The 24,974-nt window shown below is 41.8% G+C and overlaps 1 protein-coding gene across 2 annotated transcripts in view; it reads right to left on the reverse strand.

Annotated features, from left to right (window-relative positions):
* TRIM24 (tripartite motif containing 24) overlaps nt 1-23,286 on the reverse strand; it is a 163,342-nt gene extending 140,056 nt beyond the window's left edge. Inside the window, exon 1 of one of the 2 annotated variants that reach the window (XM_050945558.1) lies at nt 22,788-23,286. In XM_050945558.1, coding sequence (XP_050801515.1) covers nt 22,788-23,157 — 370 coding nt within the window. In that variant the 5' untranslated portion in view covers nt 23,158-23,286. The remainder of the gene's footprint in view (nt 1-22,787) is intronic. The other variant, XM_050945548.1, reaches the window with a different exon arrangement.
* Nucleotides 23,287-24,974: the final 1,688 nt, after the last annotated feature.

Genomic DNA, 24,974 nt, shown 5'->3' on the forward strand with positions numbered 1-24,974 from the left:
CGCGGAGAGCCGCGGACATCGATGCCGCCCCGTCCAGACTGGTGAGTACCTCGATTTTAGAAATTCGACTTCAGCTACGTTATTCTCGTAGCTGAAGTTGCGTATCTAAAATCGATTTTAATTCCTAGTCTGGACGTGGCCTTAATCTATACAACTAGTAATGAAAGCTTGGTATACTAGAGCATAATAAAATTACATTGCAATCTTTCAGCTCTCTACCTTAAAGGAGGAGTACAGGGCAGGGCATTCCTGACCCTGAGGCCCCGATGATTTGCTTCAGTTTGCAGAGAAAGCCTCTCAAAAAGTTCCTAGTGTCCTGAACGTCTCTGCAACTCTGCCTCCCACCAATCAGTGAGATTCCTTTGCTCTCACAGATGCTGTGCAAAATACAGCAAGCAGTTACAATTCAGTAACCTTCAGCCTTGTCATGAGATGCCATCTACCCTTCAAATGCACACTCCACTGTCATTCTTCAGCTACTCAGGGTATAGTTGAACAGGCTATCCAAGTGTCCAGTAAAATGTTTCATAAGCTAGAGAAGCAAAAGCAAGCTGGGAATTCCAGAATGATGGGGAGAGCCACACCAGCACTAATATCCACAGTGGTCTGGGCAGCAAATTTTCCATTTGTCACTAAACAAAAGAGGAGTGAGTTCTTAAAGATCTTAGCATCATGGACCATTCAAGATCACCCAGTACTAATACTCGTGATAGTCAGGCCTTAGAGCACCAGGGAGAAGTACCCCTTTTTGTTGATGGACTTTGAAGCCTTGTACGGGGGGGAGGGAGCAAAATAATAGGGACTTGGGCTCCATTAAACTGCTGTAATACAATTAAGAAATTCTAGCTGTGTAATCCATCAATAGCCTCCTGGTCATTGCTAGCCTCATGACTTATGTCATCAGCATCTTAAAGCAGCACAAACCAGCACAACAGCCCTGACCACTGATCTACCAATACCCAAAATGACTAGCTGCTGACCGGCAGTAATCAGCAGTGGTGAACTTCTAGATGGAGATGGCCACACATTTCTCCACACCAGGGGAAACTCTCATGTTGGTGTGATGCCACTGGAGCTCCAAGGCAAGCTCCACACAGACCTCTAGCAAAGTCATGCAGAAATTATTCCTCCCCTTCTGGTCATCCCAAGAATGCAACACTATCACTTCCTACCTGGCACTGGTTTCCCAAAAGCAGTAATGGTAATCAATAGTGTAAAGCTACTCCAGGAAAACTTTTCCCAGTTAGCGAATTGATTCCTTCCTCCTCTGAAATCAGCTCAGCAATACAGTGGCTGGCTTCCAAAGCCAAAGTCACTTGGCTGTGACTGCAAATACATGCACAGAAGCTTCTGTGTATTAGTCAGGGTGGATAAAAATCACTTATTTTTTAAATAAAATCAATAAACTCCGATTTTTTGGATAAAATGCTTTTTGAAGAAAAAACCTATCCAAAGATTGTTTCTTAATTAAAACTTTCTCGCTCAAAGATCTCATCATGAAATAGGGATTATAAATTCTAATTCTATAGTATGAGACAATATATTCCTGTAATGTTTAAGAAAAGTTTTGTAAATGAGTTGCAATAGTTCATGGATTAAAGACCCAATTTTATGGGGTTCCAGGGGCTTCTGTATAGATTATTTAGGTTAATCTTTCTATCTACCCAATAAGACTCAGTGCTCAGTCTAGAAGATACCATCAGAAATGCTTAGTTTTGCAATTCTCAAACTGTGGATTTGTCTCCCCAGAGATCACTTTTACTGTTAACAAGCATGTTTTTTTTAAATAAATAAAATATATAGAGGTGAGAAACAACAGACCTCAACCCTACTGTCTCGCTGAAAATCTGTGTGCACAGAATCAATCCCTTACCTCTCTAAAAGTGCAAAGTTTCAAAAAGTTCAATGAATAGAAGATTGGTGGGAGCAGAATAGATCTCGAGAAGAAGTCTGGAGATAAGTGTGAGAATGGAGGGACAGGCAGCAGAAACAGAAGTGAAACTATTTGAACTGCATATTCCAAAATCTTGAGGTCTTTCTGAGTGTAGCCTTCATTGATTTGAGATCTACCATACCATTCTCTCACTAGAAGGGAAAACCTATAATGGCAGCAGGCCGTAAAAGAGACTCAGTTTGGGAATATTTTAATGAAGTTCCTCTATCTGTGAGTAAGACAGGCATGCGTGCAAAATGCAAACAGTGCAACAAAGAAATGCAAGGCCTGGTTGCCCAAATAAAACAAAATTATGAGAAGTGTTCGCTCTCAGGAGGAAGCTACATTGAAGATGATAAAAGGAACATGTCTGAACATGCAGGATCTTCAGGTTGGTAAACATTTTTATTTCATACTTCTTTCTTAAGGACTGCCCGTCTTCCTTCTGGACTAGTCTTGAATTCTCATGTTTGAGCAAAAAATATATAGTTGTTACTCTTCTATGGTACTATTATTTTAGATGCAGTTGTGATAAAATATAAATAGCTGAAATAGGCAGATCTTCCTTTTACAATTTCACCTTTAAAGTAGTACTGAGTGTCAGTGAATGCAATGAGTAATACTAAATAAGCAGTATGGTAAATAATAATTAAATAACTGCATGGACTTATTGTGATTAGGAGAATCCATCCTCAACGTACAGGATTCAGAAGACTATCCACCTACAAGATCACCATCATTTTCTATAGTTTCAGAGTTATCTGCCAATGATAGTGTTTTAGTCACATCATGTATGTCACATAGCCACAGTATATCGCCTTTAGCAAAAAGAAAAAGAAAATCTCCACTATCCAGGAAAAACCATAAATAAGTTTGTGATAAGACTCAGCAGATTACAAAAAGAGGTAATGATGAAAAAATTGCCCAGTTTGTTTATGCAACAAACTCTCCTTTCCCTATGATTAAAAACCCACACTTCATTAACATGGTTCAGTCATTAAGACCAGGATACAGTCCACTCAGAGCAGATGTCGCAGGCAAATTGCTGGATAAAGTGTATGAAAGAGAAATTGAGCAGTGTGCAAAAGGTCTAGAGGGTAAAATTGTTAACCTGAGTCTTGATGGATGGTGCAATGTTCACAATGATCCTATTGTATGTGCTTGTGTGACAACAGAAGGGAACGTCTTCCTTACAGAAACAACTGATATATTAGGAAACGCACACACAGCAGAACACTTACAAGAAGTAGCAGTAAAAGCTATAACAAACTGCAAAAAAAAAAAAATTCAAATGTCTAGTACGCAGTTTGTTCACAGACAATGCTGCAAATGTATCCAAGATGAGAAGAAATTATTTAAAAGAGAGAGTCCCAAGCTAATAACATACGCTTGCAGTGCTCATTTGATGCACCTCCTAGCCAAATACTTCACTGTTCCAGAAATAAAGGCTAATGTTGTTGAAATTGCAAAATACTACCGTAAGAACCACTTTGCAGCACCTGCTCTGAAAAAAGTGGGAGGAACCAAGCTAACTGTCCCACAGGACGTGCGAAGGAACTCAGTAGTGGCCTGTTTTGAGCACTATATCAAGAGCTGGCCTAAACTGATAAAGTTTGTGAACAAAATGATGAAAAAAAAATAGATGGCACCATCACAGTCAAAGTTCTCAACCTTTCTCTTAAGCCCAATGTTGAACACATGCTGAGTACCCCAAAGCCTATTGCCTTGAACAAAATGCAGGGAAATAGCTGTTTTATTGCCTACGCTTTTGAAATTTGGAAGGAACTGAGTGAGATCTTAGAAAGAAAAATATGTAACGAGTTAAATTACAAGCATTAAAAAAAATGAATGGGACAAGCACTATCTCCAGCTCATTTTCTTGCAAATATTCTCAATACTTGGTACCAGGGTCAAACCTTGACTGCTGAAGAAGAGGAGTTGGCTATGACATGGATATCCAGCAATCATCCCTCCATAATGCCAACTATAATAAACATCAGAGCTAACGGTGAACCATTCAAGAAATATATGTTTGCTGATGATGTTTTAAAGAGAGAGTCACACCAGTGAACTGGAAGAAGTCACTTAAGGACTTGGATTCAGAGACTGTTGAAGTGAGAATCTCACTTTTAACTGCAGTAGCTTCTTCTGCCAGTGTAGAAAGAATAATTTTCTTCCTTCGGACTAATTCATTCCAAACTGAATTTGGGACCTGAAAAGCTTGTTTTTCTTTTCCAGATTATGAACAAACAGGAAAATGAAGGTGAAGACAACTGGTTTACCTGCAGAAACCAATATGTTATGTTTCTCATGTTGACGTGGCTGACAGTCAATTTAATTTTGGTTTGTTTTTTTTCCATTTAAATATTTTAATTAAAAATAATTTTAACAAAAAAGCCTGATTTTAAAAAAAAAAGTTCAACTAAATCCAAAAATGCATATGCTTGTTAAAATATTATATGTTTTCTGGTGAAGAAAATAAATCCAGAATACATAACGTTGTTGTTTTAGTTAAATAAAACAATTTAAATGTCTATCTGGTGATGTTCTCCTCCTAATACAGCATGGCAAGAAAATTCTGCAAATATTAATGATTAACCTGTTGAATTGGAGATATTTATTAAGTCATTGGGAGGTGAACTATCTGCTTCAATTGCCTTTGGTAAATGAAATAACCAACCATTCATTTTCTGATATAGCTGTAAAACTATATTCTGAAAAGTTTTCAAAATAAATCACTTTAAAAATATACAGTGTACCTTCTAAAAATGAAACCTACATCTGAGTTGTGACGAACATATATTAAAATTATAACAACCAACACAAATGCACTTTTATGTAGAAATTCATGATTAAATCAAGTCTTCCTGACTAGTGATTTAAATCATGATTCAAAATCACCCTGGTATTAATGAGCGCTTTGACTAAAACACACAACAATGTGCCCTCCATGCCAGCGCACCAAAGTTTGAAAGCGGTGTTAACTTACAAAAGACATGCTGGAATGAAAGGAGAGGAATCATGGGAATTTGTTACTGTGACCCCAAGTCCCAGAATTCCAACAGCTTCTGGCAGATATCCCACAATATGCCATCAGAAAAATCCCAGAATGTATAGCATTCAGCAGCAGGACAGAGCACCTGTCTGGAATGCTGTGTGGTTAGAAAAAAAAAAAATATTGCCATGTATATGCACTGATTTGGAGGCACGTAAGTAAAAGTCAGCCATGTGGATGAAATTATCGCAGGATAGTTATTCCACAAGTTAGCATGCACAAATCTAAATCTACAGAAAACCTGTGTAGACAAGGCATTAGCAATAAAAATAGCATAGTGTCACCTATCAATATAACTTCCTCTGACATTAAACATTTCAGGGGATCTCTGCCCAATATTTATTAAAAATCATTGAAATTAAATACAAAAAAAGTTAAGCAGTACATGCTTACTGTCAAGTTTTAAAGAAAGTTAAACTGGTTCATTGATTTGAACCTCTTCTGTGGGTGTAGGGAATATTTCTTTCATTTCAGTTTATTTGACTACTTCAGTTCAATGACTAGTTCATTTGAAGTTAAGAAACCAACTGGGGCTTTGAAAAAGCAGGAAAAAAGGTGTTTTCCTCTTTCAAATTATGAATAAAAACTAGATGCTCTGCTAGTTCTAAAGTCTTGAAAGACACGGTGACAGAAACAAAATCAATTCAATATACTAACTACAAAAAATAGTTCCTTTGTTCACTAAATGAGTTTTTTAAATGCAAAACATTAATTTTGATAAATATCTCTTTGTCTTCTGAATCCAGCACATTTAAGATTAGCTTTATTAATAAAAAGTTAAAGTGACATTTTTGTGCATTTAATTTAAATTGAATTTTCATTAAAATGGAGCTGGACAAAAAAAAATCATCTAGTAAATAAGAAATGCATTGTTTGTCATTTTCTAAGATAAAAATGTAAATTAAGCTATGTAATTGCTTATATATATATATATATATATATATATATATATATATATATATATATATATATATATATATATATATATATATATATATATATATATATATATATGTGTGTGTGTGTGTGTGTGTGTGTGTGTGTATAGATATAAAACAACTTCCTGATTAGCAAAAAGAAGCACCAAATTTAATGTAAAGGCTATATTCAGTTGCAAATCAACATGTCCTAGTGGTTACCAAACATCGAGAACCTACCTTTTAATTATTTTCCCACAGAAAAGCACAAATGCAAAACGTGATTAACATTGATTTAAACAATCCACCCCGGTGCATGTCTCAAGGGAAACAATACTGCAATGTGATTGGCCTGCCTCTATGACCAATGAAATGGTGATAACGACACCACCGGAGCCAGTGGTCTACCAGAAAATCAGGCCACAGGAGGGAAAGAAATACCATCTCTCACTGAAGGAGATGAAAGCATTTAATATAAAGGCCCACGATACCCATACAAGATAAATATTAAGAGTAAAAACAATCTGACATGTCAGAATTTTGCCTTTTTTCTTCAAATATTACAAGAAGTCTCTCTTTTTTAAATCAGAAGTTATTCACAACTTTCTTCCTCTGCAAAACATTTGTACAATTCAGTTGAACACTGCCCAACTGAGCAATGCAATGTAAGTTTCAAATAGCATATTTGATTGAAATATTTGCCATTCATAGTGTGTTGGTTAGTTATATAAAGACATCCTACCAGGGAAAAGCAAAAATACAGTATATTCCACTTCTTACCAGCCTCTCAGTTCCCAGCAAAAAGTTGCCATTATCCAGCAGCTGACATTAAGCAATAAGGCGCTATTTTTGAGCCCATGTATGCCTCAATGGGTGTGGAAGAACAATCCACTGAAACTGTAGAAGCTTAGCTACTGTATACGTTTCACTTAGCTACAATATAGAAAAAAAATTAAAAAGTATAAACAAAGGTGCCGTAAGCATTACACTGTAAGATGTAGAGCAAACTTAAATCTTGGTATACCGTGTAGTACTTAGGTGAGTCATGGGGATGAAGCAGCACACAATTTTAGGAGCAACTCAAATAGTCAAATTTAAAATAAAAACAAAAAATAATTTAAAATGTTGCCTGCTTTTTATGATCTGCGACCTCTAGCTGTAAATCCTTCTCAATTTTGCATGCAGCCTTGTAGTCACTGTCAAAGTCGCACTACTGGAATATCCTGCGGAAAATGTCCACTGCACATATTTGTTCTGGAAGCGAAGTTTGTTACATGACACATTACTCTCTTGTGGCTTTTCAGCCTGTGAGTACTAAACAGACACGAGAGTTTGGCATCTGTGAGTCATGTCCTGTCTCCAGGTGACTGTCAAACTCAATAATGGCTTCAAATTCCTCTGTTAGATTACTGGGACAACACATTGTCCACCAGGCCAATATTTGCTGTGGATGATTCAAACCCTCTCTTTCTGAAGCAGTTGTAAACAGTCTTGGGAAGAACAGCATCAATGACTCCTTTGCGATATGTGCTGCATCAATTAAATGATATTTCGTTTTGTTTTGCAACATCCACCACTTGTAGGTGTGGGTCAGCATCAAGAGAGGCAACAATACACACATTCAGATGAGTGTGATAGTGACTTCTGACGTTCTTTATTACACACCATGTCCATCAATTGCATGCCTGATGTGGTGTTGGGAGGCAAAAATTTTAAATACAATGTGTGACAGCTGTAACTAAGTGACCACGCTAGCTGTTAATCAACAGGCACATGTGACTATTTGTAGGCGCAGCTCTCTGTTTAAAGTCTTCAACCACTCTTCAAATAAACTAGCCATCCAGGCATTGGCAGAGTTTCTGTAGCTCATGGGCAGTTCTGAATGATCTTTAAGGAAACAAAATGGGTGCTTGCTCTTTCCAGTCCCCATATGAAGCCGTTTTCTCTGTCCCAGCCATGTATGCACAACATAGCAATGTAATGAAGCCCATGGCGTTTTTCCTCCCCTCCTGCAAACTCTTTTTTCACCAAACCAAGGCCTCTGTCTAGAAAGCCAGATAAAAGAGAGCATATTTAACAATGAAGAGGTCACATGGCTGGAATCAGACTAGAAAGCTAGCCAGGGTGTCCGCTCTCCAATGAGAGCTGCTGGAAGCTGAGTGTCTTGTTTCCTACCGTGCTCCTTACACTGAAGAACACAGGGTTGGCCTTTCCAGCAACTAAGCCAGCCATTAGAAGGCCTGAACTTCTTTCCCTGAGCTGCTGCCAGGTGAGCTGCTTTCTGTTTCAATATCAGCCTGGAAAAAATCAAGCACTTTGGCCAAGCATATGCTGAAACCAGAGCCACAACACTTCACTAATGGCACTAACGTCCACCTCATTGCCATTGTGTTGCTACTTGAAGCCTTAGTTTGTGCTGCTCTCATGCATCTATTAAAATGTCACTGCTATTCTTACCAATGCACAAAATAGATTCACTCATGCATAGAACTGGGTTCACATAGGCCTCCAGAACCTTAGCTCAGTCAGTCAGTGAGAGAGGTCCACATGTTTGGAAGCCATGACATTGCAGTCCAAGTTGAGAGCCAGAAAAAATTGATTACAGGTAGGACTTCTCTTCTAAAAAGTTAATTAGTGTTATTCCTGTTGCCAATATCTAAATCCCATTAATATCAAAGTCAATGGGATGGGATCACTTTCTGGCAAATTGTTGCTATTAAGGGGAAGTTGTTAAAATTGTGATTGCTATTAAGCAGAATCCACCATAAAATGTTATTTGACTAAATCACACAGCATAAATGGCAAATTTTACAATCAAGTGTACTATTAGAATTGAGTTTTCATAGTATTTACCATCATGAAGTCTGAGTGTTCAGTTATGCATTAGAGGTTGTTCATACAATTAAGTGAAAATTCACTTCTGACTTGGGAAAATCCAGAAATATTTAATCTGACCCCATAAAGGGCTCAGCTATAGTAAACAATACCAACTTTATAGATGAACCCTAACTGGGAAATTCCACCCATGTTACAGGGAAATTCCATCCACAGCAGGTGGATGCAAACTCCTGTATCCCCTTGGCTTTGAAAGAATTTTTCTAGTGTCCAACTCTAGCTTTTTAGCACATTGTATTAGGAAAACACTGCTCTAAACACCATCGCCTTGTTTTCACTGAGGAGGTGGAAAGGGGAAGGTGTGTTCTTAACTCAAGTTAGCTAATTTAAGGTAAAATCCTAATGAGGATTAGGTAATTTGTAATCTTCACATAAATTAACTTGTGTTAAGACTACCAATGGTCTTGTCTTCTATCTTCACTAGGATTTTATCTCAAGTTAGTTAATTCACCTCTCCCTCTCATCCCCAGTGAAGACAAGGCCCGTAAGGTAAGATATATTTCCTTTGTCTATGGTGTAAAGAAGCATCACTACCAAGAGTGTAAAAACAAACCTGAAACTCATGACCAGATACCCCTCCATTTAATATGCATCCCTTACCTGAACAGATACAATGGCATATGCTTTTCTTTTAATTTTAAAAATAGCCTTGTCAATTATCCTGAGCTGCAAAGCTTTCGATATTTCTTTAACGTTACTAATTGGTTAATTCTTAATTCTGAAACAATACAAATTAAGGTTCTACAAAATTGACTTTCCATGCCATAGGAGACAAGGTCTCCACACAAGGGGTACGATATCTAAAACTTTTAGGACAGAGACACCTCACTCCCCCCCCACGCCAAAATGTTTAGTGTCTGATTAAGCTATGTAAATTGTTCCCAATTTTATTCGTGGTTATTCGACCAACTACAGCTGAAGACTCAGCACCACAATGAATAGGGCATAGGTTACTTTTCAATCAAAACATCAGTGCTGTGGAGTGTGAAACACCAGATGGGCTTCCGAGTTAAACAGTCTGAGCACCAACAGGAACAGGAGTCAAAACTTAGGGCAGGGCAAGCATTACCATCCTCATCTGGAGGATGAGGCTCCTAGGTAGATTAGGCTTTGTGAACTTCCCAGATTGGAAGCACAGAATTTAAAATACCTTTCAACATCTGTGGTGATCAAGACTGACTGAGGCATGAATGCAGTTACACATGGAGGTCAGTGGGAAAAAAGGGCAATCTACTCTCAGAAATATACAGAGGCTTCTTGATGACACTTCCCTCCTCCTTTCAAAATGTCAACTCAAATGCTGTTCTAATAATCACTTTCTTGTGAACTTAACTTTTTGAAAAGGAAGACAAGTACAAAAGTACTAACATTGTGTTTGTGTCTCTTTAAATTTAAGAAAGACAATCTATATCTAGACTATTTCACAAGTAACATGACTCTCTCGATCAGAATTGACCACAGTGTGCGTAGACAGTGCCCACAGTGTGCGAGGCATTATTAGGATAGAAATAATAATGTTATGTAATACTTTTACTCTAGCTGTGTCGACCGTGTGCTAGGCACACACGTGCAAACACAATCCCTACCCCAGTGAGTTCACAGTTTAAGACAACAAGCAGCATATGAAAGGTGGGGGAGAGAAACAGAATCAAACATTTTCTTTTTTAATAGAAACCAGCAACTTCCAACTGCCCCAAACCTGGCCCAAGTCAGGCGACCAAGAGCTGATCTACACATAAAAGCTTAAAATCCACACCCCTGACCGTCATAACTATGCTGACCTAACCCCAGATATAGATGGAGCTAGGTCAATGGAAGAGTGTTTCCTTCAACCTAGCTACTGTCATTTAGCAATAGAAAAACCGATTCATCACTTTAGTCTGCATCTATGTTACAGGGTTATGTTGGCATAGCTATGGCACCATAGATATGCTGTTATAGTACCCATAGTGTAGATATGGCCTAAGTTTTTCAGGAATCATGGCATCAAGAACTGGGTCCTGAGGAGGAATATGGAAGAGAGAATAATGGACTTTCAGATCAGCCCAGACGAGTAAAGTGTAATGTGCAAGGTGATATGAAACAGTTGTGTAGCAGACAGGCTGTTAAGGCTGGAATCACTGATGGACTGGAGAGGCCTGGGAGAGAAGTGGGAGGAAAAATAAGGCAAGAGCTGATAAACAGGGAGGGGCAAAGTCACAAACAGCTTTGATGGCAATGATAAGACGCTCAATCACTCTGATGAAAACGAGAAGAATTACATGCAGCAATATGCAAGTAAAGCCTGGTCTGCACTTAAAAGTTAGGTTGGCATTCCTACATCTGTCAGGGGTATGTCCATATCCCCGAATGACATACCTACGCTGACCTAGCATCCAATATAACCACAGCTATTTTGATGGAATAATACTTCTGTCAAGGTAGCTACCATCATCATTCACAGAGGTGGGGTGTTCCTATACAGACAGAAAAATCTCTTCCATTGGTGTAGGCTGCGTCTACACTACAGGATTATGCCAACACAGCTACAGCAACATAGCTATGCTGGCACAGTCTCTGTAGCTTCAACATATCCTAAGATTATTTTAGCTGTTGCATTTTGAACATGTAAGGCAGTCTAGAGAGGATGTGACTGTAGCAATCAACATAGGAAATGAGGGCTTGGACAAAAGTCTTAGCTGGGTGGATAAAGAAAAGAGTTAGGATGGTAAAGATTATGAAAAAAAGTGACAAAATTTGGACATGGCCTGTTTGCATGAGGAAGGGAGATGGAATAGTTCTTGGATCTGTCTTGTAAAGCCTAAATAGTCACGGTTAGCAATTACTTCTGGACAGCTTTCCAATGAAACATCAATTAGCATATCACAAATACTGAAACCCTTATTGTGTCACGTTTTCACTTAATCCAGCTCAAGGAACTTAGCACATCTGTAAAAGTCACTCTGGAGATACGTGGACATTTGTACTCTTAGGAGTGTCCAAACTAGTCTTTACAAAAATATGAAAAGCTTTTGAAATTCTAACAGACAAGCCAACTGACAATAAAGGCCAAATCCTGCCCTCAGTTACATCTGAGAATACTGATATTAATAGTACTTCAAAGATACAGGTGAAGCCAAAGTTTTGCCATGTATTTCAAATCACATCCACAACATACAGACCCATTACCTAGAACAGCAGTTCTCAAACTGTGGATTAGGTCCATTTTAGTAGGGTGGCCAGAGCCAGGATTAGACTCTTTGAGGCACAGGACTGAAGCCAAAGCCTGTGCCCTGCCACCATGGACGGAAGCTAAAGCCTGAGGGTTTCAGCCTGGAGCAGCGGGGCTTGGGCTCCACCCCCATTCTCCAGCCCGGGGTCATGCAGTAATTTTTGTTGTCAGAAGGAAGTCACGTTGTAATGAATTTTGAGAACTGCTGGCCTAGGAAGAGTATTAATTTACAAAATTTATTCAGTTTCCAAATTGGCAATAATGGAAAATTCAAGAGTGAAACAAAGATGTTTCATGCTTATAAGGCAAGAAATAAACGGTTTTGAAATTTTGTTGTGAAAAAAGTAGCCACATGAGTGAACATATTAGATGTCTCACTTTAAAAAAATGCACAAAAGCAGATAAATGCTCATCCATTCCTTCCACCATGAAAGTTCTTCTTGAATTAAACAAAGGTTATTGCTCAATTGGCCTTTGCGGCATCACCCAAAATACACATTCATGCAAAAAGTAAAATTTCTAAAAAATCATCATCGTATACTCAGTGATAAAACTTCAGTTTGCAAGCATACACTCAGTGTTCAAAAAAGAATAAATTAAGGTAACTGAAATTTTAGAAAATGAAAATCTGGCCCAGATGTCCAAGAGCAATGATACCTAGTCATATACTAAACTCAGTTTTGGAAGCACTAAAACCTGAGTTTTAGAAGCATGCTTATGCACCAATATTCATAACCTGTATTACTCTATGCTGTGTCACTTGACAACTGGCAGCCAGATAAGACTATCAGGAAACTTTCCGGACACGGTGAATTGCCTTTGCTATTGACAAATTAAACTGACCTAATGATCTTGTCCTATGGTTTATACACAGGCATGCATTCTAAGACTTCCTCTTCAACAGTCTAAACTTTAGGAACAAAATATAAGATATCACAGACTCTAATTTTGTTAAAAAAAAAACAGACTTGAACGGTGTGAAGTGGCTTACAGCACAACATAAATCTTTTTGAATCCTAACAAGCTCTTGAGCTTAAGGAAAATTTCAGTAATGAGTGCCACTGGCTAAATATGTGTTGTGTACAACTGTACTACCACTTAAAGTTTTTTCATATTCACAGATTCATATAGTTTAAGAACAGGACCACTGTGATCATCTAGTCCGACTTCCTGTGTAACACAGGCCATAGAAATTCCCCCAAAATAATTACTAGAGGATATTAATGCATACTGTCTTTCACTTTCATTTAACGTTCTTTTGTTTTTGTACCAATGCTATGCAAACAACCAATGCTGATTATGACTAAGGCTACGTTTTAGTCACGGGTATTTTCAGTAAAAGTAATGGATGAGTCATGGGTCATAAACAAAAATTTAAGGTCTGTGACCTGTCCATAACTTTTACTGTATACCCTTAACTAAAAATTGGGCTGGGAGGGGCCGCAGGTACTCTTGAGAGGGCCTGGGACCCCTGCTGGTGCAGGGGGAGTGTCCAAACCGCAGTGCACAGCCCAGGGAACCCTGCTGGGGAGGGAGGGTGGGCCATGGTGTGCGGCCTGGGATCAAGGACCCCGCAAGTGCTGGGTAGGGGGTTGGTGAGGCTTGTAGGCTCCCTACCCAGCTCCGTGTCCCTGCAGCTTCTAGGGAGAGCGGTGGCCATGGGGGGTCTGGTCTGCATGCTGCTCCCGCCACAAGCACCAGCTCCGCAGATACAGCTCCCATTGGCCAGGAACTGCTGCCAATGGGAGCTGCAAGAGCAGCGCCTGCAGGGCAGGGGTGGCGCACGGAGCCCCCCTGGCTCCTGCACCTAGGAGCTGCAGGGATATGCCGGTGGGAGCCAGGCACACCCCCCAGCACTCTCACACATACCTCAACCCCCTCCCACAGCCAAACTTCTGCTGCTGGCCCAGGGGCTGCCTGGTTTAGGCTGGCCCAAAGCCAGCACCTGCCACTGCAGAAGTCACGGAGTACATGGAATCCATGACCTCTGTGACAGACACACAGCCTTAATTATGACATCTTTGAGGTCTTAGATTAGATTAAAAACAAACAAACAATTTCCCACACCAACCTCCTTGGCATCAATAGAGGATGCAATAAAGGCTGTTTGGGTGTCATTTCCATACCTTAAAATGTTTGATTTCCTTTAATCAAACACTAAATCTGAATTCATTAGGTTTCCAATGCTGGTGGGATAATTCCCCAGCATTTGCCCCAGGCCCCACAAGCCCTGGCCAAGAATCCCTTCCCTGGCTAGAGGCACCTTTTTAATTTTTACTCACCTGGCAGCAGTCCTGGTCTTCAGCGGCACTTCGGCAGCGGGCCTTTCACTCGCTCTGGGTCTTCGGCAGCAGCTTCTTCAGTGCTGCCAAAGACGCGGAGCGAGTGAAGGACCTGCTGCCGCCGAAAACTCAGAGCGCTGCCCGATGAGTACAAGTGCCACAGGGGGTGGCAACTTTTTTATGTCCACTCCCCCACTTTGCCCCAGGCCCCCTTTGATCTTTTATTTATTTGTAACCAATTCTGACTTTTATGCCTCATTACTTGTAAACACTTAAAATCTTTCTGTAGTTAATAAATTTGTTTTATTGTTTTATCTAAACCAGTGTGTGTTTGGGAAACTTTATTTGAGACAACAGGATTTGTGCATATCATTTTCTATTAGTGAAATTACAGACTTTATATGAGCTTGTATTGTTCAGGAGGGTGCTGATAGTACAAGAGACATTTCTGGGGGGAAGTCGGGGACGGGAAACTTGCTAGTGTTGCCCTGCAGTGTAGTTCTTGAGTGGTTGGCTATAAACACTCTCACAGTATATCTGGAAGGGATTTACATGCTGGAGGCGGTGTGGGAGCAGACCAGGAGTGGTTGCTCTTACAGTGAAGCAGCGTAAAAGGCACCCCAGCTTGGAGAATTGAGGGGACACGCTATCTATCAGTCCAGATTGTACCCTGGGTAATGTCCAGTCATACATACATTGCCCTCTTCAGGAAACAAAGAGTCTTGCAATATCATACCTTGCACTGTAAGCCTGCTCAAAGGTATGCATTCAAACTCACCCATATTTATGCCATACTTGTTTATGACTGATAGAAAACTCCACAAATTCCTCTGCGTTACCAGACAGAGACCTTTTTACCTAGCTCCATACAAGGTTTGCAAGACACAGAAGCATCTGTAAACCATACAGACCTAATATAGGTTATCAGGTATGAAATTACAGATGGTTGACTGCAAACTTCATAAACCTCAAATTTATTTTCTGACAGACTGTACACAAAGAACAGAAGTTACAATAATTTGACTAGTAAGTTTCCACAGTAAAACTTAACATGAAGAGAAAGCATTTTGAAAATCTGATATACCATGACTGCTTCTAGCTACATCTGTACCTTGATATAAGGCTGTCCTTGGGAGCCAAAAAAATCTTACCGCATTATAGGTGAAACCATGTTATATTGAACTTGCTTTGATCCACTGGAGTGCGCAGCCCCACCCCCCCAGAGCACTGCTTTACCGCTTTATATCCAAACTCGTGTTATATCAGGTGGCATTATACTGAGGTAGCGGTGTACTTTCTTAAACATGCTGCACAACATACCTTATTCAATCACACTTACAGTTAGAACAATAAAGCAATTTACATTTTTGCTTAATACAGCCATTCGCCAGAACCAAGACTCCTAGTCATTGTTGGGAATGTCATTGGACAGGCCAGGGTAATACTTATGCTAAAGTAGCTGGCTTCTGCCTAGTCTTTGGTTGCTAATATGTCCTTATGTGGACTTGCTTTATAATGGTTATTGCTGTTGTACAGGACAAAGGTGATTTTATTTTTTTATTTTTTTTTTTTTAAACAGAACGTACTGAGCCGAAGGACATTACATAGATAAGAGGAAGTTATCAGTACAATGAACACACAAAATGTACTGCCAAGAAGTTCCTACATTGGTAAGAGGTGAAAGGCCTGGCCAGCATGCATGATTAGTGGTAATAAGAAAAGAAACATGACAGAGAAATAGCATGGGCAGAAAAATGTATGTAAACTGAAGCTTGCAAATGATATTGTATTTACTATGTAAAACAATGCTTAATGTTGACTAGATGGTCATATAATGGTATATGATGTTAGAATGTAAAGGTAAATTTCTTGTGACCCATCTATGCCCCAGGAGAAGGTAACTGATCAATTTATTTTTCTGTGTAGCTGTCATTCATTGCTTTTATAGTAATTGCAACTGCAAGGGCATGTTTTTGGTTCACACAAAACGTCTGAATTAATAAACCTGAGTGTCTTGGCACCAAGTGTGTGGTAAAACTCACCCAACATTAGTACAGTTTCATTCCATATGTGGTATAACCACCACTGTAGCACCAGCATTACATATAACTAGCTTCATAAGCAGTAGTTTTCAACTTCATCCTAGGTGTAGGCATAATGCATTATGCGGCTCTGGTTCAGTTTGGTCAAGAGTTCTTTCACATCACAATAGACCTGAACTATAATGCGGTAAATGTTGAAAGGGGATACACTGTATTCTCAATAAGTTAAGCAGGGATTCAACTTCTTTGTGAAGTGGGTGTGATGAGTCATCCCTGAGCCAGTGAGTGTTCTGAGGTAATTACCTGCAAGTCCTCTGATAGGCCCATGCTAATGAACCAGAGCTCAGACAATCGATAAGCAAGGGCCTAACCATGGGGGGCCCCAAAACAAGGTATATAGGCTCCTTAGGAAACAAGCCATTTCAGCCTGCACAACATTGCTACCTTGTGTGATAGGATCCCTGGGGTACAACCATGCCCCCTTAACTCTCCAGTATGGGCTGTCTCTCACAATACTATACTAGCAGCAAACCCCTCCAGGTACTGTGATCATTCAGCATAACAGCATGTGGAGTCCCACCAGATAAGATTGCCAGACACTCACGAATCACACCAGCCAACTTCCCCCAGCTTTCCAGCCTTGCACCCCAGAGCTGTACCATCTTGCCCTGGTCCGAAGCCTAACCAGTGTAAGTTTATTACCTAGTCCACCCCCCCTCAATGTGGAGAGGACATATGGAAACCTTTGTAAACTGAGCTGAGACTTCCCAAGCACTTCAGCCAAAACACACTGTTTTAGGTAAATATATAACAGATTTATTAACTACAAAAAGTTACATTTTCAGTTATTATAAGTGGCAGGCATAAAAGGTCAGAGATAGTTACCAAGAAAAACAGTCTAAATCTTAAACCTTATTAGATCAAGCAGTTTTCTCACCGCACTAGAAGTTACGGTACTTAATACAAAGGCTTCTCTCTCTCTATCCTGGGGCCAGTCTCCTCAGTTGAGGTCTGTCTTTTCAGCATTCTTGTTGCTTTAAGCGTAGGTGGGGGAGGAGAAAGGCCATGGCATGATGCCCCTGTCCCTTATTTTATATCCTCAGTTCATATGCTTGGAAAATACTAGCCCAGACATGTCCTGGTGGGCTTTGCTGAGTCATAGGGTTGAACAATCCCCCTGGTATGGTCTTGTGCAACTGAGTCCTAGAGTTGAGCAGTCTCCATTGTGTGGTGCTTGTGCATTGTCATTGAATAGTAAATCCCTTGATTACAACTCCCCTGCTGATTAATGGTCACTGAATACCCTCCTACTAGCGGTTTGCCTTCTTTGTCTGTCACTAGCAAACTTATATTTCAATAACAACCATATATCAAAATCTCATAACTTAATACATACTAATGATATACTTTTTTTTCGACATAACAATGGGTTTCAGCAGATCATGACTCTTCATACGACATCTTACATGGCATGCTTTGTATGAAATATATCACAATTACATGACAGGAGTGAATATGGGGGTTCCAAGGTGCTGTTTTGATGTGAAGAGTGCCACACTTTGCGAGGATTCCCAGCTGCCTGGTAGTTCCGACAGACTGCTCCTCAGACTGTGCCTGTTCCTGCCCCAGTCTGTGCTGGCATCCCAGCTAGCCTTACAGTGGAGGGAAAAAGCAACCTTAACCAAATCTTTAAACTATAGTTGCAGCCATCACTTCCACAATCATAAAAAAGGGTAAAGACAGAAGTGTTCAATCTACGCTTTCCATTTTATGTACTTCTACCATACATCCCTTCTTATTCAAGTAATCTCTGAACAGTCTGAATCTTTTCACTCTTTCCCTACATCTTATCTGCCTCCTGACTATGGACCTCTTCCATATTTAACTTGTCAGTTTGGATTCACGTTTCATTTGGGCTGTGTTTGCTCATGACCTCAAAACTCAAGAGAATACACCAACAAAAGATGATTATATGGCCTAACCCCACTGTCATGGTTACAGGGCTGGCTGCAACCCTATCCCCTTTCTAGTCTCTGAGTGCACCACCTCATGTGTCACCACATGCCTTTACCTCTCCTGGGTGGAACTCTGCAATCCTTCCACCCCTAGACCAGGCCCTGGGCTAGAACAACCTATCTATCAACAATGCTTACCCAATAAGTTTGACTGGGTTCCGCTCATGTCAAAATCTAATACCTTTAGAGTATGTAGTGACCAAACCATCTTCTTAAAACCAAAGTGTTTATTACACAGTAGAAAAAATTTACAGAGAAAAATAATTTTAAAACAAGTTTACATGCAAGTCTATCTTACCTAAAGGCTCATTATCCTCTTATGGGTTCAAATGTTAATAATATAAGATGTCAGGTAATCATTTGTGAGAAAGAAAGCACACTGACCCACAGAGCTCTTTTCACCATATCTGGTTTATCTAATTGATAAGCTAAAGACACATGTAACCAAGTCACTGACAGAAAACATCTGTAAGTAGTAGTTCCTGATAATGAGCTATTGGGAGAGGAGTTTAACTTATCACAGAGAACATCTCCCCTCAGTAACAAGCAGTCCCTTTCTTGTGGTTCCACCTAGTTTTGTGGGTAGGCTAGGAGGAAGTAAAATATTCAGAGCTAGTAGTTCTGACCTTGCCCCTTAACAATCCTGTTTGCAGAGGGATGGCTTATGTTGAGCTATTCTATTCCCTTCCTGCTTCCCTCTACCCACACTTTAGTGTCTTCTATTGCAGTGGTTTTCAAACTGCGGGTCACGACCAAGTACTGGGTTGCAGAATGTAAGGCACTGGGTCGCAGTGGCTCTGGTCAGCACTGTTGACTGGGCTGTTAAGAGTCCCATCAGCAGTGCTTCCTGGCTAAAGCAGGCTAATCTCTACCTGTTCTGACACCACACTGCGCCCCAGAAGTGACCAGTAGCAGGTCCAGCTCCTAGACAGGGAGGAGGAGGGCAGGGTTCCCGGCCAATGGGAGCTGGGGGGGGTGGTTTCCTGCGGGTGAGAGCTATCCGGAGGCACTTGTTCGCCTCTGACTAGGAGCCAGACCTGTTGCTGGCTGCTTTCGGGGCATAGCACAGTCCATGGTGCCAGGACAGGCAAGAAGCCTGCCTTAGCACCCCCTCTGCACCGCTGACCAGGAGCCGCCTGAGGTAAACCCATGCCACAATCCCCTGCCCCAGCCCTAGCCCTGAGCCCACTCCCCCAAACCCAGAGTCCCTTCCTGCAGCCCAAGCCCCTCATTCCCAACCCCACCCCACAGCCCGCACCCTCAGACCCCAACCCTCTGCCCCAGCCCTGAGCCCCTCCCACACCCCAAACCTCTCATCTCCAGCTCCACTGGGTCGTGGGCATCAACAATTTTCTTCAACTGGGGTGCCAAAAAACTTTGAAAACCACTGTCCTATTGAACTAAGCAATGAAGAGTCCTGTGGCACCTTACAGACGTATTGGAGCATGCATCGGACGAAGTGGGTATTCACCCAGGAAAGCTATGTGCCAAAAGCTTGTGCTCCAATATCTCCGTTTATAAGGTGCCACAGGACTCTGTCACTTTTTACAGATCCAGACTAACACAGCTACCCCTCTGATACTATTGAACTAAGTTTATTCATGGAATTTATTCATCCCAATAACACTGGTCTACAATTTTTAAGAAGTCATCTGCTTCAGAGATAAAATGTGATATTTATTATGTATTTTGATGTGCTGAATTCAAATATGACAATTAAAACAACTGATTGGCTACTGTTTCTGAGATATTTAAGTTTTTACAATTTATGTCTATGTATATTGTGTAGATAAGAGTTTTAATCATAAATTGTAAACCTAGGTCTTTTCATGTGTTTATGGTGGCTTTACATGATAACATTTCACCTGTCCTGTTTATGTAACACTTTAAAAATCAGCAAAAGGGTTATATAAATAAAATTTATTATGAAACAAAAGGCAAAAAACTATTATGTACATAGTTTAGTCCTATTCAGTGTCTACTCGGCGCTTCTTGGCTTGTCTCTTGTATTCATTAAATGGAGCATCTCTTGTCACTGTCCAGCAATAGTCTGCAAGCATTGATGGGCTCCATTTGCCCTGACAGCCTGCCAGGAGATTCCACTGCTGTAGTCTGAAGCCCAACAGCTCTGCCTTACTCTTGGGTAGTTCCAAATCCCTGACAAGCTCATTCAGTTCACCTTGTGTTATGAGGTGTGGTTCAGAGGAGGAGGATGGAAGAAAATGTGGGTCCAGTGACATTGATGGTTCAGGACCAGAAGTTTCATCCTCTTCCTCTTCTTCGTCTGACTCAAGTGAGAATGATTTTGGTGCATCAGGAACCGGCAGTCCTTCTCCGTGGGGTACTGGGCGTATAGCTGATGGAATATTTGGATAATGCACAGTCCACTTTTTCTTCTTTGACACACCTTTCCCAACTGGAGGCACCATGCAGAAGGAACAATTGCTGGTATGATCTGTTGGCTCTCTCCAAATCATTGGCACTGCAAAAGGGATAGATTTCCTTTTCCTGCTCAACCACTGGCGAAGATTTGTTGCACAAGTGTTGCAGCATATGTGTGGGGCCCACCTCTTGTCTTGATCTCCAATTTTGCAGCCAAAAAAAGGTGATAGGCTTTCTTAACCATAGTGGTTATACTGCGCTTTTGTGATGCAAAAGTCACTTCACTACAAACATAGCAGAAGTTATCTGCACTGTTCACACAAGTACGAGGCATCTCTGCTCACTTTGGCTAAACAGAAATGTGTCCCTCTGCAAAATCAAACACTGACAAATAAGAGAGCACGACACTGTATGATTTCTAGAGCTGATATAGGGCAATTTGTTCAGCAGAGTGATGTAAGCTTCATTATGATTGCATCATCCATGACTTCTAGGAATAACATGATGCAATTCATATCATGTATGACGCAATACCAGCTTCAGATTGCATCATTCATTGTTTTGCCTAAAAAGCAAGTACTGTCCAAACCCAGTCACAGATTTATTCATAGATCCAGTCAAAGATGTATTTTAGTCATTTCTGGTTTAAATTGAGATCCCTTCCCTTTATAACTCACTTATCCTCCGCCATTCCCAAGTCAAGGGTCGTATATACTGACCCAATAGCATATCTTGAAAACTAGAGCTAATCAACAATTTGAAGCATCATTTTCATTCTCAGTGACTCAGAATTAGTAAAGTCCGACTACATTTATTTCAGAAGCATTTTGGCTGTAGAGCAGTGTAATAGGTCTACCTACATTATTACAGAGCAGCTCTAATTTTGTTACACCACTTTTTCCCCCCCAATAAATATATCAACTTCACTCATTTCCATCCCAAGCTGCTTGTTTGAGCTTTTCTTCAGGATGAATTTATGCATAAGAAAGGAGATCAGGAAATTTTTTAACTGCTTCCCCCATTTTTGATAAATTACTGGCATAGTGCTAGATTTCTGCTACTACCTATCTATTTCCTAGAAATATACCAGAGACCAAACAGAGCTTTACAATCTTCACATTCCCTTACAGACAACTCCATCTTGGTGCAAACAAGGTCACACCTAAAAAAGGTGTAAAAAAAAATTCATCTGGGGATGCTTAAAAGCTTGCTCTTAAACAGGATTAAAATAGTTAAACTTCGGAACACAAACAACTTTCTCACCACCAAATGACAGGTCTTTTACGCTACCATACTTCTTTTCTACCTACCACAAGCCCTTCTCAGCTATCTTTTGCAGCACGGAGCACATCAGATCTCTTCAACGTGCAAAAGTGATCAGTAAGAAGATGCAAAACCACCAACACATCCACATCACAAACTTCACTGCACTGTTCGGCTTTCTCGCCTTCTGTTTAGGACATGCAACCTGTTACAGACGATTATGGGTGTGGCTCCAAAAGGAAATAATAGAAGCTCCTTCCAAGAACCAGAGCTAGATGGAGAGTCAAGTGCCGGAGAACGTAGTGCAGAGAACCCAGCAGCGTAACGGGGGTGGAAGATGTACAGGGTATCAGAGGGCTTTCCCGACTCTCGTTTCTAACAAACACAAGATGCACCGCACAAACAGCGGCAATTATGAGGTCCCCGACAGAAGAGTGGTAGTTAAAAAAAAAAAAAATCACAAGCCCCCATTTGCTGCTGGAAGTTGCCTGCAGAGCAGAGGGGCCGAGCTCCCTTTCAATATCCCCCCCGTATGGCGACATGCCCCAGGCACGCACTCACCACCGTGGCCAATTCATCCCCGCACAACAGCCACGGTGGGAGCGGCCAGAGACCCACAGGCCTCTCCCCCTGCCCGCCAAGGGGCGGCGACCCACGCGAGCACCTGCCCTCCCCTTGCAAAGGGGGCCGCCGCGGCGCCTCCCGGCTTCCAGCGGGTTCCTCGCCCCCCAGCTCTGTGGCGACGCGGCAGCCCCCTGGGCGAGGAGCCCGGCCCGGGGTGGGGGCACTTACCCGGCGTGCAGTGCAGGGGCGAGGTCGGCGAAGGGACGGGTGAGGAGGGGGACGCCGGCGGCTGCAGCTCTTTGGGGGTGCCCGGGCCGGGGGACGGGGCCGGGGCGGCGGGGGGCAGCATGAGGTAGCGGTCGGGCTGCGGCAGGCAGCGCAGGCAGAACGAGTGCAGGCAGGGCAGCAGCTTGGGCCGCCGGCTCTGGATGTGCTGCCCGCACACGGCGCAGGTGTCCAACAGGTTCAGCTGGGCCGCCTCCCCGCCGCGCTCCGCAGGGCCCTGCCGGCTCTCGGCCTCGTTCTCCCCGCTCAGCGCCGCGGCCCCGGCTCGATCCGCCGGCCAGGCCCCCGCCGCCACCGAGACCGCCGCCTCCATTGTCCTTGCGCCGCCCGGCGCCTCGCGCCCTGGGGGGGACGCGACTCCGCCAGCCGATCCCCACCCGAGACCCCGGGCCGCGCCGCCCGCGAGCGGACCCTGTCCCCTCCGCGGTGTTTGTTATCCTCGGAGGTTGCAACTGCACCCGCGCGACACGGCCAACGGCTACCCAGGCCCCGCCCCCTCCTAGGAGATGAGTCTCGCCGTAACCCCGCCCCGCTCCTCCCACGGGCTCATCCCTTTCCCCTTCGCCGCACACTAGAGACCCCGCCCACGCCCGCATAGCTCCACCCCCAACACCGCCCCCTCTGCACACGGATACCCGCCCTCCCCCCGGTTCCACTCACACAAGCTGTTTCCTGCCTCCTCCCCTCCCCTTCCATAGCTCCACCCCCCAACCCTCTGATGGTTGCTTTGGACTGGGAGTGCTGGTTCTGTAGTCCTCCTGGCTGGCTTCCTCATCACACCACACTCCTTCCTAAAGTGAAACTCTGCTCCTTCTCAGGACAATACACCTGGCCTGGGGGCAGTAGCAGTAGGGGGATTATCCCTCCCCTTTCTTCTTCCCTACCCTTTCTAGGCTTACCACCTTTGAAAAGCAAAAAAACTGGCACCCATCCCCCAGAAGGCCAGCCCACTCCCCCCCACCAACCGTAAGGCAACTCTGCAACCCCTACCCCTTCAACAGTCACTTATAGTATCCACAGAGAGAACACACATAGAAAAGATTGATACTATTGCACATATCACTCTCACCAGACTCAAACCCTCTCACACACATGCAGGGTGTGCTGACAGTGTTGGTGGTCAGACAGCTGCTGTATTTTTAACAGTTTTGATCTATTATCGCTTAAACTGCAGAAGTGAGAACACTGCAGCATTTTTAACAGGACATAGAAACTTTTAACCAGGGCTGTCAAGCAATTAAAAAAAATTAACTGTGATTGTGTGATACAAAAATTAATTGTGATTAATTATGCAATTAATTGTGCTGTTAAACAATAGAATACCATTTATTTTAAATATTTTTGGATGTTTACTATATTTTCAAATATATTAATTTCAATTACAACACAGAATACAAAGTGTACAGTGCTCACTTTATATTTATTTTTACTACAAATATTTGCACTGTACAAAACAAAATAAATAGTATTTTTCAATTCACTGAATACAAGTACTGTAGTGCAATCTCTTTATTGTGAAAGTTGAACTTACAAATGTAGAATTATATACAGAAAAAACTGCATTCAAAAATAAAACAAAGTAAAACTTTAGAGCCTATAAATCCAATCAGTCCTATTTCTTGGTCAGACAATCACTCAGACAAACAAGGTTGGTTGCAATTTGCAGGAGATAATGCTGCCTGCTTCTTTTTTACTATGTTACCTGAAAGTGAGAACAGGCGTTCACATGGCACTGTTGTAGCTGGCGTTGCAAGGTATTTACATGCCAGATGCACTAAAGATTCATATGTCCCTTCATGCTTCAACCACCATTCCAGAGGACATGCTTCCTTGCTGATGATGCGTTCTGCTTGATAATGATCCAAAGCAGTGCGATTGATGCATGTTCATTTTCATCATCTGAGTCAGAGGCCACCAGGAGAAGGTTGATATTCTTTTTTGGTGGTTTGGGTTCTGTAGTTTCCGCACAGAGTGTTGCTTTTTTAAAGACTTCTAAAAGCATTCTCTGCACCTTGTCCCTCTCAAATTTTGGATGGCACTTCAGATTCTTAAACCTCGGGGGCCAGTGCTGTAGCTATTTTTAGAACTCTCACATTGTACCTTCTTTGCGTTTTGTCAAATCTGTGAAAG

The sequence above is a fragment of the Gopherus flavomarginatus genome, chromosome 1, assembly GCF_025201925.1.
Source record: "Gopherus flavomarginatus isolate rGopFla2 chromosome 1, rGopFla2.mat.asm, whole genome shotgun sequence".
NCBI classification, from domain to species: domain Eukaryota; kingdom Metazoa; phylum Chordata; order Testudines; family Testudinidae; genus Gopherus; species Gopherus flavomarginatus.